Genomic DNA, 17295 nt, shown 5'->3' on the forward strand with positions numbered 1-17295 from the left:
GGTTGCGGTGCCCGGGAGCGGCCACTGCACTCCAGTCTGGGCGACAGAGTGAGTCTCCAACTCAAAAAAAAAAAAAAAAAATTGATTTTATAAATGTCAAATTCTCAATAACGACTATATCAGGGAAGGATGGAAAGGAAGGATTGTATTCGCTAAAGACTGAGGGCTCTGGAATTCCAGTTCCGGCAACAAGGCACAAAGACCTAGAGTTGACCTTCCTTCAGCTATCATCTAATGGAAAACTTTAACATGATAAAAGCTGTTTTGGTTTTTTTTTGAGTTGGAGTCTCACTTTTGTCGCCCAGGCTGGAGTGCAGTGGCACGCTCACAGCCATCACAGCCTTGACCTGCTGGGCTTAGGCAATCCTTCCGCCTCAGCCTACCAAGTAGTTGGAATTACAGATGCACGCCACCATGTCCAGCAAGTTTTTGTCATTTATTGTAGAGACAAGGTCTCACCAGTTGCCCAGGCTGGTCTCGAAACCCTGGGCTCAGACAATCCTTTCGCCTCGGCCTCCCAAAGTGCTGGGATTATAGGCTGAGCCACCGCACCTGGACTAAAGTATATTTTTAAACTAGCTTGAGGCTGGGTGCAGAGGCTCATGCCTGTAATCCCAGCACTTCACTTTAGGAGACAAGAGCCAGGAAAATAATTTGAGGCCAGGAGATGGAGACCAGCCTGAGTAACACAATCCAACCATATCTCTAACAAAATGAAAGATAAAAACAAAAACAATTAACTGGGGATAGTGGCATGCTCCTGTAGCCAAGCTGCTCCCGAGGCTGAGGCAGGAGGATCTCTTGATCCCAGGGGTTCAAGGCTGCAGTGAGCATTCTTGCCAGAGTGAGATATTATCTCCAAAATAAAAAGGTGAACTTTTCTCTCTCCACTCCTGTACTCGCCTTGCTTCCTTTGTTCATGTTTGCTTTACCTCATTCCTTAAGAATGAGATGACTCACCAAAATAATTCAATATAATTAACAAAAATTGTTAAAGAAAAAACAAGCCGGGCACCGTGGCTCACACCTGTAATCCCAGCACTTTAGGAGATGGAGGCAAGAGGACTGCCTGAGCTCACAGGATCGAGACCACCCTGAGTAAGCAAGACCTCATCTCTATGATAAAAATCAAAACATTAGCTGAGCATGGTGGCGCATACCTGTGGCTCCAGCTACCTGGAAGGCTGAGGCAGAAGGATAGCATGAGCCCAGCAGGTTGAGGCCACGGTGTCCGTGAGTGTGCTACTGCACTCCAGCCTGGGCAACAGTAAAAATCCAACTCAAAAAAAAGAAAAAAGGAAAAAAAGAAAAAACAAAACAAGTGCCCCAAAAACTGAAGTTACCAGAAGCCAGCAATAGGTAGTAAACTTAAAAGCCAGGAAGGTAAACTGTGTCAGTCCATTGGGTTATAGGACCAAACAGACACAACAGGGACTTAAAAAGAAGTAATGCTAGAACTGATGTTTCAGAGTACAGGACCACAATGAATGGGCAAACTGAAAAGAATGCCATGGACCAAAGAGACAGCAGGGAATCATGTCTGCCTAGAACACTGAGTGGGTTTCTGCAGAAACTGGCTTCAGACGGAAACTAACCAGAGAGTTAAAAACTGTTACTTGCTGGGCTCGGTGGCTCAGCCTGTAATCCCGCGCCTTTGGGAGGCTGAAGTGAGTGGACTGCCTGAGCCCGCGGGTTCAAGACCCGCCTGGGCAACTTGGCGAGACCTCATCTCTACAATAAATCAAGAAATTAGCCGGGCATGGTTAGCACGCGCCTGTAATTCCAGCTACTTGGAAGGCTGAGGCGGAAGGATCGCCGGAGCCCAGCAGGTCGAGGCTGCGGTGGCCGGGAGCGGCCACTGCACTCCAGTCTGGGCGACAGAGTGAGACTCTGACTCAAAAACCAAAACAAAACAAAAAACTGTTACTTTCACCAATGCCGTCTGTGTGAGAGACACTGTTGTCTCAAGACATGCTCTCAAGACATAAATGCAAACGGTACCACAGAGGCCTCCTGTAGTTCTTCTAAAGTGATCAGGACCCATCACTTCCATGAAGTCTTACCTTGATCGACTCCGATCCTTGTTTCGATCTGAGCTCCGTTCTCGATCCCGGTCACGATCTCTCTCTCGATCCCGATCTCGATCTCTCTCTTTCGTCCGGTCACGGTCCCTATCCCGTTCTCGTTCCCGCTCCCGTTCCTTCTCCTTTTCTCGTTCACGTTCTCTTTCCCTTTCTCGTTCCCGTTCTCGCCTTTCTCGTTCCCTTTCACGCTCCCTCTCTCTTTCTCTCCGTTCTTTCTCAATTTCCTGTCTTTCTTTTTCCTTTTTGCCTTTCTCTTCTTCCAGTTTCTAGAAACCAATAAAAGCGCTTTTAGAGTTAACTCTGTAGCTCCTGTATACAGATTTTTCCCGGCGCAATGCCCAATACTGGGAACAAAAACACCAAACCACTGGTACTTTATTATTAAATACTTGTGGTTTTATGAAGAAATTAAATAGAAGCAATCACAAGACTAGATAGATTTCGTGCAAAACCATATATACTCTACACAGACCAGGAATCTCCAATCTTGGATGCTGGGAGATTGTGTCAAGTGTGGTTGGCCACTCAATGACTAGGTTAATAACTGAAATGACCATGAGGAATGTGGGGGTTCAAAAATTGTTCTGTAAATATAATCACTTGGTTAAAATATATTTCTGCCCATTATGAATTTCTGTAAATCAATAGAACTTTTGATACTAATTATAACCCTGGGCTCCCCATTCCCTAAAGGTGACTAATTGAAGGTTTTACAGGGCAGGTGGTGGAAGAGAGTTGCTGTAATGAACTCAATCATCTCTGCCCTCTGGTCTGCCCACCCTCCAAAAGAAACGCAAGAGGACTTCAGCCAAGATCTGCCTTCTTGTCTACGGTAACATTTACTCCCACCATTACAAGATGGACAGCCCACCAAATACAAAAAAGTTTGAAAATCACTCACTTCAAGCAAAATGTACATAATTATAATATTTTCATTTTTAATATATTTAAAAGCAAGATATTTATGCCCATTATGCCTGTAAGACAATGAAAAGATATTTACAATGATAAATCCCTCCTTGGAAGGAGCAAGTGTGCATGAACTTACAGATGCTGTGCTAGGACATGGACCGCCAACACTGGATTAACCTTGCCTACAAGCTATGCTTCTGGGAGGAAGAGCAAGTACAGGGTTCACAAATAAACCAAATCACAAGTCAGACCAAGGCTGTGCCCTGACAAGATTACCAGTACACTATATGGCTGCGACACCGACTCAGAAAAATACCCCAACAGGTAAAACAGAACAGAACAAAACAAAGCACATTTATCCCTCTGGATCCATGTTTAGTTTGACCGAAATGAAATTTAAACTGCAGCAACAAAATGTGCATTTTTCTTTTCTCAGTCATGTAAAGCATTTAAAACAACTTTAAAAAGCAATCTTACCTGTTACTCTTTTTCTCTTCCTCATGGATCAGAGAACTGACAGATTTATGAAAGAAAAGCTAACGTATGAGAGATCAATATATCCAGGTGCTGTGCCAGACTATATCAAAGTAGAATGCAGGCAGGGGCAATACTGAATACATTGAAATTGCAAAGGAAAGAAATAAGAAATGATAGAAAGGGGACAGAAACTGACAGCTATTAAAGGGGCAAAATCTCATTTCTTAAACAGCTCTCATGGAATATAATTTATATTGTAAACTGAGGCTAGACTATATAAAACTTACCTCAATGTCATACACATATAAAGAAAATGTTTATTTCTGATATAAGACATACTTACAGACTACTTTTGTTCCAATATTAATTTCTTTTGTAGAATTCCTCAAATTTTTTACTCTTTCTTATTCACTGTGCTGCCTATATTCACTTATGTAAATAACAATTTGTTTCAGAACTCATTTCAAATAAGTGAGTAAATATGGTCCATAATAAATGTTTCTAAAAGGTTATATGAGAAATATATATACATGTAAATAAACATGTGTACAAGTACACATATACATGTATATTTCAAAGAAAGACCAAAAAAAGAAAATGAGATAAGTCTAAAAAGATGCAAGAGAATAATGAAGAGGAAAGGACAGATTAAAAACTCGTAAATCTTACCTTATTCTCTCTTCAGACTCATCCGTGCTGTAAATGGACGCCCCCTGCCACGCTGATACCCTGACAGTCTGTGGTTATTTAATAAACTCATACCAAAACATGCAAAGGTTCACTGAGCTCATTCTGTGTTACTGAAGTTTCAAGCACCCCCTTTACCCACACCACCCAATTAAAAAAAACTGTTTTCGTTTTGATTTCATTTTTTGTTTGTTTGTTTTAAATTTTTTTATTTTTTGAGTTGGAGTCTCACTCTGTTGCCCAGGCTGGAGTGCAGTGGCACCCTCACAGCCACCACAGCCTCAACCTGCTGGGGTCAGGCGATCCTTCCACCTCAGCCTTCCAAGTAGCTGGAACTACAGGCGCGCACCACCATGCCCGGCTAATTTTCTGATTTATTGCAGAGACGAGATCTTGTCAAGTAGCCCAGGCTGGCCTCGAACCCGTGGGCTCGGCAATCCTCTCGCCTCCATCTCCCAAAGTGCTGGGATTATAAGTGTGAGCCACCACGCCTGGCTGATTTCTTTTTACTTTCAAAACACATTTTAGAAATCCAAACATATCCCCCAGTGAAGTAATACTAAGGCAGTGAAATGCCTGACAGATTCTCAACTTTGAAGCAAACATATTTTGATTTTTTTAAAAAGCATGATTTCCTTGTAATTTACCAATAACACGACAGGGTTTTACTAATAAATAAAAACAAAAAGGGGGTAAACCACACACACAACTGTATACCATTTTTAAGCTTACTCAGCCTGGAACTTGAGTATCATATCTATCACCAAAATAATTCCTCTAAAATGACTTCCCACAGACCACCATTTCAACTCTCAAAATTAATTTTCAGAGAATTACTTATGTGCTTTTAGACACATTTAATTCCCGAAAAAAAGCACTGTATATGTGAGCTAGGGCTGGGCATCTGATTAAAAAGTGTTCAGCAGCATTAATTCATTGGCATTATTTGTCAACTTGGAATTTTAAAAGCAATGAGAAAAAAATAAGATTGAATAAGAAAGCAAATGAACAGTTAATATTTCACTGAGTTAAAGATCTCTCAGTGTAAGAACCAGTAACACTTTATTACCTCTAACATCAAATACAATTCATGCAGCGTTTGCACTTCCCCCTAAGTAAGTACCTGCAACACCAGAGACCCTTCCCAGACGCACTGTCACGGAGAGAAGCTTCAAATAGGCAGAACTCGTGAGTGGGATTTACAATGCACAAATACCCATCACCAAGCCAGTTACCCCTTTGCATATTTTTCTGAGGGGGCATCCATAAATATAATAAAAAACAGAAGCTCATACTTACATCCTATTCCTTGTTACTTTCCAAGCTGAGAGTTTCATCTTGCATTAGTCACCATATGATCTCTATCATAATGGTGGGGGTCAATGAATAGATTAGCTTTACGGGAATTTACAGTTCTTCCATGCATCTAAAATTTGGTAAGTCTGGTAACCACTGACCTACTTTTTAAAATCTCCCCCACTCAACTTAAATCTATACAAATATAAATCTAAGTTTTAATCTCAGCTCTAAAGAAAAGGTTCTCCTAAGATAAACTAAATAACTCTACCCAGAAACAAACTACAGTGATTGCTATTCTGTTGCCCCCTTGAATCTAGTTAAAATCTGACCACGAAGCCTAGGTTGAAATCTATAACCAAAATTAGTTTTCACTGATAGTAAAGTGAGACGACTGCAGAGTAGTCAGTAACTGAAAAAACTAAGCACAGTATGTCAAGGACAAGTTTACGATTGTACTGGTCTTTTGTTTCTTTGTTTCTATCTAAATAGCAATTAAACCTATAAAAGCATTTAAAATTATATTCTAAGGTAAGGTTGATTTTTTTGTCTCTTTGCTTTGGTTTCTGTAAAAAGTCTAGATTGGTATCAAATAAACAAGAATACTACCTTGTGTGTGTCTCTGAATTTGCTGATCTCTCGTGATATCAGATCTCTTTTATCTTCTTCCATTTCTATAGCATTTATATCCTCCTAAAAGATAAGAGGAACAGGAGGAAATAAAGGTTAACCTGCATCAATATAAAAAGTTGGAGATTAGGTCTTTGTACAGGTCTTAAAGAGTAAACAAAAAAATTGAACATTTAAGGTAACAAATCTAGCCATGTAAACAGTGAAAAACAGACAAGAATCACAAATCTGGCAATCAGCAAAAACACAGGTATTGTCAAAGCCTACAATTTAGACGAACCTTGGTGATGAGTGGATAAGGAATCAATGGGGCCACTGGAAATCTGCGGAAAATCTGCGAAAAAATCCACAGAGATTTTTTTAAAAAACAAACAAAGCTCACACTATTCTGCAAAGCAATGCTCTATACATTTATGCTGTGAACAATACAGTACTTCTGTATTAATGTTTTCTTGATTTCAAATTATTTAACAGTAAGTAGGGCATGGTGGCTCACACCAGAAATTCCAGTAATTTGGGAAGCAGAGGCAAGAGGATTGCCTGAGTCCAGGGGGTTCAAGACCAGCCTGGGCAACCTGGCGAGACTTCCTCTTTACAATAAATAAATTAGTCGGGCGTGGTGATGCATGCCTATATTTCCAGCTACTTGGAAAGCTGAGGCAGTGGGATCACCTGTGCATTCCAGCCTGGGCAACAAAGACTCCAGCTCAATAAAAGAAAATTACTTGACAGTAAAAGCAACTTCACTCTTTACAAACCCTCTGATCATCCACAACCCTCTATCCCTTCAACACTCCCAAATGGAGTAAGGAGGGTCTCACAGTAGCAGGGCTTTCTCCCTTACCTCCTAAGATACTGGAAACAAATTGGGCATGGTGGCTCAACCCTGTAATCCCAGCACTTTAGGCGGTGGAGCAAGAAGATTACCTGCACTGAAGGGTTCAAAACCAGCCTGGGAAACATAGCAAGAACTCATCTCTACAATAAATAAAAAAACTAGCTGGGCATGGTGACGCACGCCTGTGGTTCCAGCTACTTGGAAGGCTGAGGCAGAAGGATCACCTAAGCCCAGCAGATTGAGGTTACAGTGGCCGTGAGCATGCCACTGCACTCCATCCTGGACAATAGAGTGAGAATCTGACTCAAAACAAACAAAATAAACATACCGGAAACAATCATACCAACAAAATTCACCTATCATCCCTGCAAGAGAGCAAGAATTATTTTAAATTTTTTTTTTGAGTCAAAGTCTCACTCTGTCACCCAGGCTGTAGTGCAGTGGCACTCTCACGGCCACCATAGCCTCGACCTACTGGGCTTAGGTGAACCTTCCAACTCAGCCTTCAAAGTAGCTGAAATTACAGGCACATGCTACCACGTCCAGCTTTATTCTTTATTTTTTTATTATAGAGACGAGGTCTCACCAGGTTGCCCAGGCTGGTCCTGAACCCCTGGGCTCAGGCAATCCTCTCACCTCAGTCTCCCAAAGTGCTGGGATAACAGGCTCCGCACCTGGCTGAGAGCAGCCTATTGATCATCTCCTCCCAGCCCCTTTAAGCAAATATGTGTAGATATTCCTCCCTTCCCATTAATGAAGGAAAAGGAAGAACAAACTCTACAGGCCTCAATTACCCTATATCTGACTAGCCTTACATTATGACCAAATGAGGAAGAACAAGCCAACTAAGAAACATGTATCAGGCCACAAAGAAAACTGGAGATGGCCTTTAAAAGCACTGAAATTTGGCCGGGCTCGGTGGTTCAGCCTATAATCCTAGTGTTTTGGGAGGCCGAGGCAAGTGGATTGCCTGAGTCCACAAGTTTGAGACCCACCTGGGCAACTTGGCGAGACCTCGTCTCTACAATAAATCAAAAATTAGCCAGGCATGGTAGCACATGCCTGTAGTTCTGGCTACTTGGAAGGCTGAGGCGGAAGGTTCACCCGAGCCCAGCAAGTTAAGGCTGCGGTGGCCAGGAACATGCCACTGCACTCCAGTCTGGGTGATGTAGTGAGACACCAACTCAAAAAAAAAAAAAAAAGCACTGAAATTTAAATAAATATGAATTGTAACTACTCCTCGATAAGCAATCATAATATACTTTATAGTACTTTCTTATGACATACAATACATGTATAAAAATTCTTTCAGTAATTTTGTTCTTCCTTTTTTTAAGAAATGAGGTTCTCACTATTTTGCCCAGGCTAAACTTGAACTTCTGGGCTCAAACGACACTCTCGTCTCAGACTCCAGAGTAGCTGGGACCACAAGCACCACCATACCTGGTTTCTTCCAATATTATAATACAACACTTCAAATAATTTCTCTAAGTTTATCCAAAGAAAATAAGTGTGAGAAAACCCAAACATTTTATTTCAATCTAGATTCCCTACTGTTTAGTGAGCAGAGGCCGGCCAAGGGGTTGTGGATTTAATCTGTTGAGGGAAAACATGTCACCTTGTGCTGCTCTTCCAGATCCTCAAGTTTGAGGTTCAGTACCATTACTGTTCATGGAGGACAATGAAACATGTTTTAAAGGAAAGACAACTAAAAATGAATAAGTGGGTGGAACTCTTCAGTTAATGAGACCTCCTTTCCTGCTTAGTGCAGAGACAGACTAACATAATTAGGAGGTAAGTAAAAGATCATCACCTGTCACAGTTGTTTTTTTCTAAACAATTACCTTACCTCACCTCCTTAATGTAAATTCCTACTTATTCACTACTCAAGGTTTTTGTTGCTGTTGCTTTTTTGTTTGCTTTTACCTTGAGCCCACAGATAATTACAACCCTCTACACTACTGCATGTCAAACATACAAAACATTTTGGTCAAAAAATTAGAAAGCGAGTTGGTACAACACGGTTAAATTAAGGTTCTATATACAAGATACATATAGTCAGTTATCTCTTGATGCACAAATCCCTTATATAAAATGGTGTTAACCTTTTTCACATTCTTCGTATACAATAAATCACCTCTAGATTACTTACAATACCTCATGCAATGTAAATAGCTGCTATGCTATACTGGTTTTTTATTTGTATTATTTTTTATACTTGTATTGTTATTTTGGGGTTATTTTTCCCCCTGGATATTTTAAATCTGAGGTTGGTTTGAATTCACAGATATGGAACTCAGAGAGTCAACTGCATATGGGTATTTTTTCATGGTATATAAATAACCTTAAATATTTTTAAAATTAACAGTCCATATAATTTCTCTGCTTTTATGCAAAATAGTGTGAGAACCAAACATTTCCTTTCAACCTGTACACTGTTATAAATCCTAGTTATTCAGTCTTCCCTTCAAAAGCTAAAATGCAATCACAGCACAAAAGTAACATCATAAAAAATAAATTTTAGAAATGACCGTGTTGACAGAACACATACGTCCTCCTTCTTTTCCTTCTTCTTTTTCCTGGGGTGAGAGTCAGATTCCTGAGAGGGGGCATTTAGCTCACTGGAGTATTCACGTATTAAAACTTCAATGGCCCCTTTTATCATCTGATCTCTTCTCTTTGTTTCTTCATCTAAGGCTTCCTCATCATCATTAGTGACTGTTTCCGGTCTGGCATTCTTAGAACACAAGCAGATTCAGGAGGAAGAAAATCAAACAAGAAAATGAAAATCACTCTAAAACAAATACATAATACACAAAACAAATGTTTTCGCCAAAATACCTCAAGAGTCCTATTTAAATGCAGAGTTCAGTTTTATTATAAATGTCACAAAATTAAGCATCATTTGTATTATTTCATTGTCTTCCTCAGATACCAGTATTTTTTTCATTTTATCATTCTTTCCTGAATAGCTATAAACCTGGCCCCTAAATAGCTTTAAAAAAAAATAAATTAAATATCAGGACTAAGACACTATACAACACATCTGCAAAGCTATCCCAATTTTCAGATTGTCTTCCAGAAGTGTTTGTCTTCCTACAATGCTCACCTGGTGAACATGAAGCAGGCACATTTTCAGATGCATACAAGAATCATGCTTTTGTGCATGAATGCCTCATCCTAGTCATACAACTTTATCCAAGGTGAGTTTCATGCCTGATGATTCCTTAACAGTATAACCAGCCCATCAGTGATTTCATAACACCACCACCAGCATCCTGAAAGCAGTCTCCAAAGTTTTATTTCTTAAATTCACTTGCTCAACAAATTCTTATTAAGAGCACACTGTGCAAAAGGATAGCGCAAGCAAAGCTCGGTGGCTCAGCCTCTAATTCCGCCCCTTTGGGATGCTGAGGTGAGTGAATTGCCTGAGCCCGCGGGTTCGAGACCCGCCTGGGCAGCGAGACCTCATCTCTACAATAAATCAAAAAATCATCCGGGTGTGGTAGTGCATGCCTGTTATTCCAGCTACTTGGAAGGCTGAGGCGGAAGGATGGCCAGAGCCCAGCAGGTCAAGGCTGCAGTGGCCGCACTCCAGTCTGGGTGACAGAGTGAGCTCCAACTCAAAAAAAAAAAAAAAAAAAAAAAAAAAAATTCACCAATGACATAGGGAACTATAATTGTGGTGCTGTGTTTCTTATTTTAAATCAATAAAACATATCTCAACAAGCTCATTAATTTATATACCTGTAAATAAAATTTCTTCAGTGCTACTCTGCTTCTTTGAAGTTTTTAAATAAAAGAGTTAAACCTTCAGTAACTTGGCACTGAAACCTTACATTCACATGTGGCTATTTCAAGCCCAAACCCTTGGCTGTTATGACTTAAATTCTATATATCAACATACACTTTATTAGAGAGCACTCTGTCAGTTGTTAGCATATTCCCTATATTCTGAATTCCTTTCCCTGAACCATTCATATTTCCATATCTTTCTGAGCACAGGAATGTAGGGTTTTAATTCCAAAGGCCTACTCATATAAAAATACTCATGGTCCCTAAATTGATAATTGTCCCCACTGTAAATCAAAATCAACATGACTATTTTATGCAAAGTATAAATAAAGCATTTGCAATGAATTCAGGTTTTTAGAAGGACAGCCTATTAGTCCAAATCGCTTAAGTGATTGCTAATTTAAAAAAACAAACAGAGCCGGCTCTGTGGCTCAGTCTGTAATCCTGCACCTTTGGGAGGCTGAGGTGAGTGAACTGCATGAGCCCGCGGGTTCAAGACCCGTCTAGGCAACTTGGCGAGACCTCATCTCTACAATAAAATCAAAAAAATTAGCTGGGCGTGGTAACACGCCCCTGTAGTTCCAGCTACTTGGAAGGCTGAGGCGGGAGGATCGCCGGAACCCAGAAGGTCGAGGCTGCGGTGGCCAGGAGCGGCCACTGAACTCCAGTCTGGGTGACAGAGCGAGACTCCAACTCAAATAAAAAAAACAAAAACAAACAAACAGGCTGGGCTCCAGCTAGGTGGCTCAGCCTGTAATCCCAGTGCTGTGGGAGGCCGAGGTGAGTTGATTGCCTGAGCCCGAGGGTTCGAGACCCGCCCGGGCAACTTGGCATCTCTACAATAAATAAAAAATTAGCAAGGCGTGGTAGCGCGCACCTTTAATTCCAGCTACTCAGAAGGCTGAGGCGGAAGATCGCTTGGAGCTCAGCAGGTCAAGGCTGCGGTGGCCGGGAGCGAGCCACTGCACTCCAGTCTGGACGATGGAGTAAGACTCCAACTCAAAAATACATATATATATCATGGTAGAAGTCATTTTTTGATTAGAAAGACCATTATATAGACTGGCAAGTAACATCTAAAGCTCTGCTTTTGGGTCCTCAACCATGAACAACTTCCTGTTTCTTCCTACACATCAGAAACCAGAAAATATGTTCAATAATCCTGGGGATCAAATGGTGAAGAGATTAGCCACACAAAAGGCTGTGAAAAATCAACTGATTATCTGGGATGTGTATGTGGCCCACCTATTTCCTTTTCCAGGGAATTCAAATAAATGTCAACAGTAAAGCTAGTAGTTGTACAGTTAAGCATTTCTTCTGGCTCAGTCCAAAGAAGAAAAGGTTCTGGGAACTTAAGCAAGTGTAGAGTTCTTTCCTTGAGAAAATGTAGGCACTACCAGACTAATTTCCAGGCAAAGATGTGAAGAAGTTAAGGTGGATCACCTGTCCTCTACAGAATGTAAGCACCAGGCTCTCTACAGAGAATATCAGTTTTGAACATTTGTCAGAGTTCATTCTTGAATGCATGGTTAACAGTCACACCTTGTGAAAGCCAAACAGATGCACCTTATTCTGTACTGTCATCGATGAACAGCCAGAAACCAATAAGAAACAACCTAAATTACCATGGCAACCTCAAATGAAATACTTTTACTAAAGGTAAATAAGAAATGGAAAGAAAAAAAGTTGCTTGTACAGATTCTGGAAAATCTAAATAAAAATTTTCAATCAAGTTGTTTGACAAGGCACCTTACAAAGGCACATGATTCCTTATAGTTCTGGATCATGAGAAATTTTTTTTTTTTTTTTTTTTTTTGAGTTGGAGTTTCACTCCATCGCCCAGACTGGAGTGCTGTGGCCGCTCCCGGCCACTGCATCCTCAACCTGCTGGGCTTCGGCAATTCTTCTTCCTCAACCTTCCAAGTAGCTGGAACTACAGGCGTGCGCTACCACGCCTGGCTGATTTTTTTTCTTATTCATTGTAGAGATGAGGTCTCGCCAAGTTGCCCAGGCACGCTAAGCAGGGTTGGGCCTGGTTAGTACTTGGATGGGAGAAAGAAATCTTGTCCCCTTCCAGACAAACTCCTGTTTCATTTGTAATCAATGAGAACTAAGGAAATAACTGTGTATTTTCTTTTGCCTCGGGGTGAGAGGAAAATGCCTGAATAAAGTAACATTAGGTTCTCAATGTCTCATTCTCTTAACATCTACCTAGATTACAGCTTCCTAAGTGTCTAAGCAAAAATAAAGACCGAACAAGCATCCACTTGTATTTTTAATCTTAAAAAGCATGGCAAGCCGGGCTCAGTGGCTCAGACTGTAATCCCACACTTTGGGAGGCTGAGGTGAGTGGGTTGCCTGAGCCCAAGGGTTCGAGACCCGCCTGGGCAACTTGGCGAGACCTCATCTCTACAATAAATCAAAAAATTAGCCAGGCGTGGTAGCAAGCGCCTGCAGTTCCAGCTACTTGGAAGACTGAGGTGGGTGACAGAGTGAGACTCCAACTCAAAAAAAAAAAAAAAAGGCAAATTTCCAATTTACTCCATGATATCATTATATTTTCTTAAGTCACTTTAAAAAATCTAACATCAGATAGATCTGCCCAACTATTTTTTAAAACCTGAATGTTGAGTAAAATTGACCATTCCGGTATGCCATGTTTATAATGTAACTTTAAGTAACTCTGGACAACAAGCGAAGAACACTCTAATGTATTAACAGTAGAAACAATAAAATATACATGTGCTATCAATAGTTTTATTTATTTTATCAGAAATAATTGTTCTTTTTTTTTTAATGTGGCTTTTCTCAAAGAAAGACAAACAGATTTAAAGTATAGTTACATTGGCTAATAATTACTACAAATGGACAACCCTTTCAGGTCCCCTCCCACTGTGGGAGCTTTTCTGTTCTCAATAAATCCAGCTTTTTAAAAAACAATAACAATAATAATAATTATTACAAATGAAAACCAAAGTCACACAATTGTGTACTTCCTTACTTATTCAAATATACAGTGATATACTTCATTTTCAGAGTTTTCTAGTATACCATTTGAAAATGCTACAAATTAAACCACCTCACAAATCAGTAAGTAAATCTAGTAACAGTGAGTCTTAAGAAATTAGAAGCCGGGCTCAGTGGCTCAGCCTGTAATCCCGCGCCTTTGGGAGGCTGAGGTGAGTGGATTGCCTGAGCCCATGGGTTCGAGATCCGCCTGAGCAGGCGAGACCTCATCTCTACAATAAATCAAAAATTAGCCGGGCATGGTAGTGCGCGCCAGTAGTTCCAGCTACTTGGAAGGCTGAGGCGGTAAGATCACCTGAGCCCAGCATGTAGAGGCTGCAGTGGCTGTGAGCATGCCACTGTGCTCCAGCCTGGGCAACAGAGTGAGACTCAAACTCAAAAAAGAAAAAAAATAAATAAAGGAAAATGTCTAGAAGAACATACAACCAAAATGTGTACAGTAGTTACTTGAGATTGTGGGTGGTATTTAACTGCTTTATACTTTGCTTCACTTTGGCTTTCTGTTTTGCTGCTTCTACAAAGAACATACAAGGTGTTTATAAAGGGAGGGGAAAAAAGGAAGCTATTTCTACTTTGAAAGATAATGTAAGCTTGGCCAGGTGCAGTGGCTCACACCTATAATGCCAGCATTTTGGGAGGCTGAGTTGAGAGGATTGTCTGAGATCACGGGCTCAAGACCAGCCTGGGCAACTTGGTGAGACCTCATCTCTACAATAAATCAAAAAAAGTAGCTGGGCAGGGTGGCATGTGCCTGTAGTTCCAGCTACTTGGAAGGCTAAGGTGGAAGGATCACCCCAGCCCAGAACGTTGAAGCTGCAGTGGCTGTGAGCATGCAACTGCACTACAGCCTGGGCGACAGAGTGAGACTTCAACTCAAAAAATAAAATAAAATAAAATAAAAAATAAAAGAAAGATAATATAAGCTTAATGAGAGCAAAAAAGCTATTTTGGTTTTGCTTTTGTTTGGAGGAAAAGGCAATAAATAAACCTATTTTGAATCTATTCAGCAGCATGAGGTGTCAGAAAAAAAACCAAAGAAACACATACTCGGGTTTCAGCTATGTTTTGCTTTGTTGAGAGGGGTACCGCATTACAACACAACATATAACTTCCTTTACTTTAGCTTCACTTAATATAGCTTAAATAAAGCCACCCAGCTGAGAAAAGTAGTAAGACTTATTTTCATTCATTTTAGGATCTGTGTACTTCTACAAGAGAGGGCAATAAATAAGAATCACGTAGGCTGAAACATTTGTACTTACTTACAAAGCTGCCTTAATGAATTAGTTCTGTTTGGAATAGTCTGTACCAGTGTTTTCTCTGGCAAGTTAACCTTGTCCAGCCTCCCTTACTACCTTCATCCCAACCTGGAACAAGCAAACCAACAGTCATCCACCCACTGTGGGTAGATAAAAGACTTAAAATAACCACAAACTATAGAACATCCTCTAGTATTTAAGTCACAAGCAATATGATGATGATGACAATCTTGTGACGCCCCCTCACTTTAATGTATGTAGACCGAAATAACAAAGCAACACTAGAAAAACATACCCCATTGGAAGCTTTCTTCTTTGCTTTCCATTCATCCAGCTGTGCCTTTGTCTTTGCATCAACTTTAACAAGGAGTTTTTTCTCTCCAATCTGCAGGTCATGCAATAATCTGAGTGCACGGAGGGTAGATTCAGGTTCCTTATACTCACAGAATCCAAAGGCTAGCAAGGGATGTTAAGAATTAGTGACATATCAACGCAATTATGAAAGAGTTTTATTTAAATGTATGGCCAAGTAAAATCAATAGAGACCACATGTTACAATACCCAATTCATCATTCCATCCCTCCCTTAAATTCCCTTTGATAATCATTTCACTTTTAGCACGCCTCAAAGAACCAAAAAGAAAAAAAAAAAAAGAGAAAGGAAGAAAAATTCCAATCAGGCAAATTGATACTTATTAGAAGTTATGATAAAATATTTACAAGCCAGGTGTGGTGGCTCATGCCTGTAATATCAGTACTTTGGGGGGCTGAGGTGAGAAGAATGCTTGAGTCAGGAGTTCGTGATCAGCATAGGCAATGTAGCAAGACTTCATCTCCACAAAAAATTTAAAACATTAGCTGGGTCTGGTGGCACACACCTGTAGTCCCAGCTACTCAGGAGGTATAGGCAGGAGGATCCCCTGACCACAGGAGATAAGGATTGCAGTGAGCTATATGACCACACCACTATACTCCAGTCTAGGCAATAGAGTGAGACCCTCTCTAAAAATAAAAAATGTAGCAGAGTCCCTGCATTTCATGATTAAAATGACGATTAATTATGTCATAAATTCATTCCACCCAGACTTCCAAACAAATACACAGAATAGACTGTTTGAACCTAAATAATATTTCAATTCCGAGATGTTAAATTACAAAATTAGTGATCTTTTGCCCTAGTTAGCAGTCTGTTTTTTCTATATCTATTTTACTGTATAACTAAACTATTCAATCGAACTGTTTTTTGAGTTGGGGGTCCCAATGCGACAACTCACTGCAGCCTCAACCGTCAGGGTTCTAGCACTCCATCTGCCTCAGTCTCTCAAGTACCTGGGACCACAAACACATGCACCACTCAGCTGATTTTTTTTAGAGAGACAAGGTTTCATTAAGTTGTCTAGGCTGGTCAAGAACTCCAGGGCTCAAGCAATCCTCTTACCTCGGCCTCCCTAGTGCTGGGATTATAGGCCTGAGGCAACAGGCTCAGTCTCAATTGCACTAACACTACGTTAACTCAAACAGGGCCATTAAGACAAATTTTAAAAGAACAATGCAAAAACTGAAAACAAAATTGAATAACATAACCATACAGAGAGGAACTACCATGAGTTGTACTAAAACAGCAAATTTGAGTATGAAATTTTTACTGTGATATATCTGCGCTAAGAACAAAAAGACTGCCCCCTAAAAGGTATATTATTGACGACAGTGTTGTAATTTAAAATTGTTGTATGTGTAGCTAGGCTGGTGGCTCACACCTGTAATCCCAGCACTTTGGGAGGTGGAGGCGAGAGGAATGTCTGAGTCCAGGGGGTTCAAGACAAATCTGGGCAACTTGGCGAGATCTTGTCTCTACAATAAATCAAAAATATTAGCTGGGCGTGTGGCACATGCCTGTGGTTCCAGCTAATTGGACAGCTGAGGCGGAATGATTACCTCAGCCCAGGAGGTGAGCATGCCACTGCACTCCAGCCTGGGTGACAGAGTGAGACTCCAATTCCAAAAAAAAAGAAAAAGAGAAAAAAAGAAATGAGACTCCTACTCAAAAAATAAGTTAAATACATAAAATTGCTGTGTGTATTTTGTTTGTTTGTTTTGGTTGGTTTTTTGTTTGTTTTCTGAGTTGGAGTCTCACTCTGTCGCCCAGACTGGAGTGCAGTGGCCACTCCCGGCCACCGCAGCCTACCTGCTGGGCTCAGGCAATCCTTCCGCCTCAGCCTTCCAAGTAGCCGGAATTACAGGCATGCGCTACCACGCCCAGCTGATTTTTTGATTTATTGTAGACATGAGGT

General features: G+C 40.6%; 1 protein-coding gene across 1 annotated transcript in view; it reads right to left on the minus strand.

Annotated features, from left to right (window-relative positions):
* The window catches only part of RBM25 (RNA binding motif protein 25), a 68220-nt gene that overhangs the window by 15106 nt on the left and 35819 nt on the right, over positions 1–17295 (minus strand). The window contains exons 6-10 of the mRNA XM_008069588.2: positions 15301–15461; positions 9476–9661; positions 6367–6420; positions 6066–6149; positions 2064–2350 (exon numbers count right to left, since the gene is read on the minus strand). Coding sequence (XP_008067779.1) covers positions 2064–2350; positions 6066–6149; positions 6367–6420; positions 9476–9661; positions 15301–15461 — 772 coding nt within the window. The remainder of the gene's footprint in view (positions 1–2063; positions 2351–6065; positions 6150–6366; positions 6421–9475; positions 9662–15300; positions 15462–17295) is intronic.

This window comes from Carlito syrichta, unplaced genomic scaffold (assembly GCF_000164805.1).
Source record: "Carlito syrichta isolate Samal-C Ts95f unplaced genomic scaffold, Tarsius_syrichta-2.0.1 Scaffold312129, whole genome shotgun sequence".
NCBI lineage: Eukaryota > Metazoa > Chordata > Mammalia > Primates > Tarsiidae > Carlito > Carlito syrichta.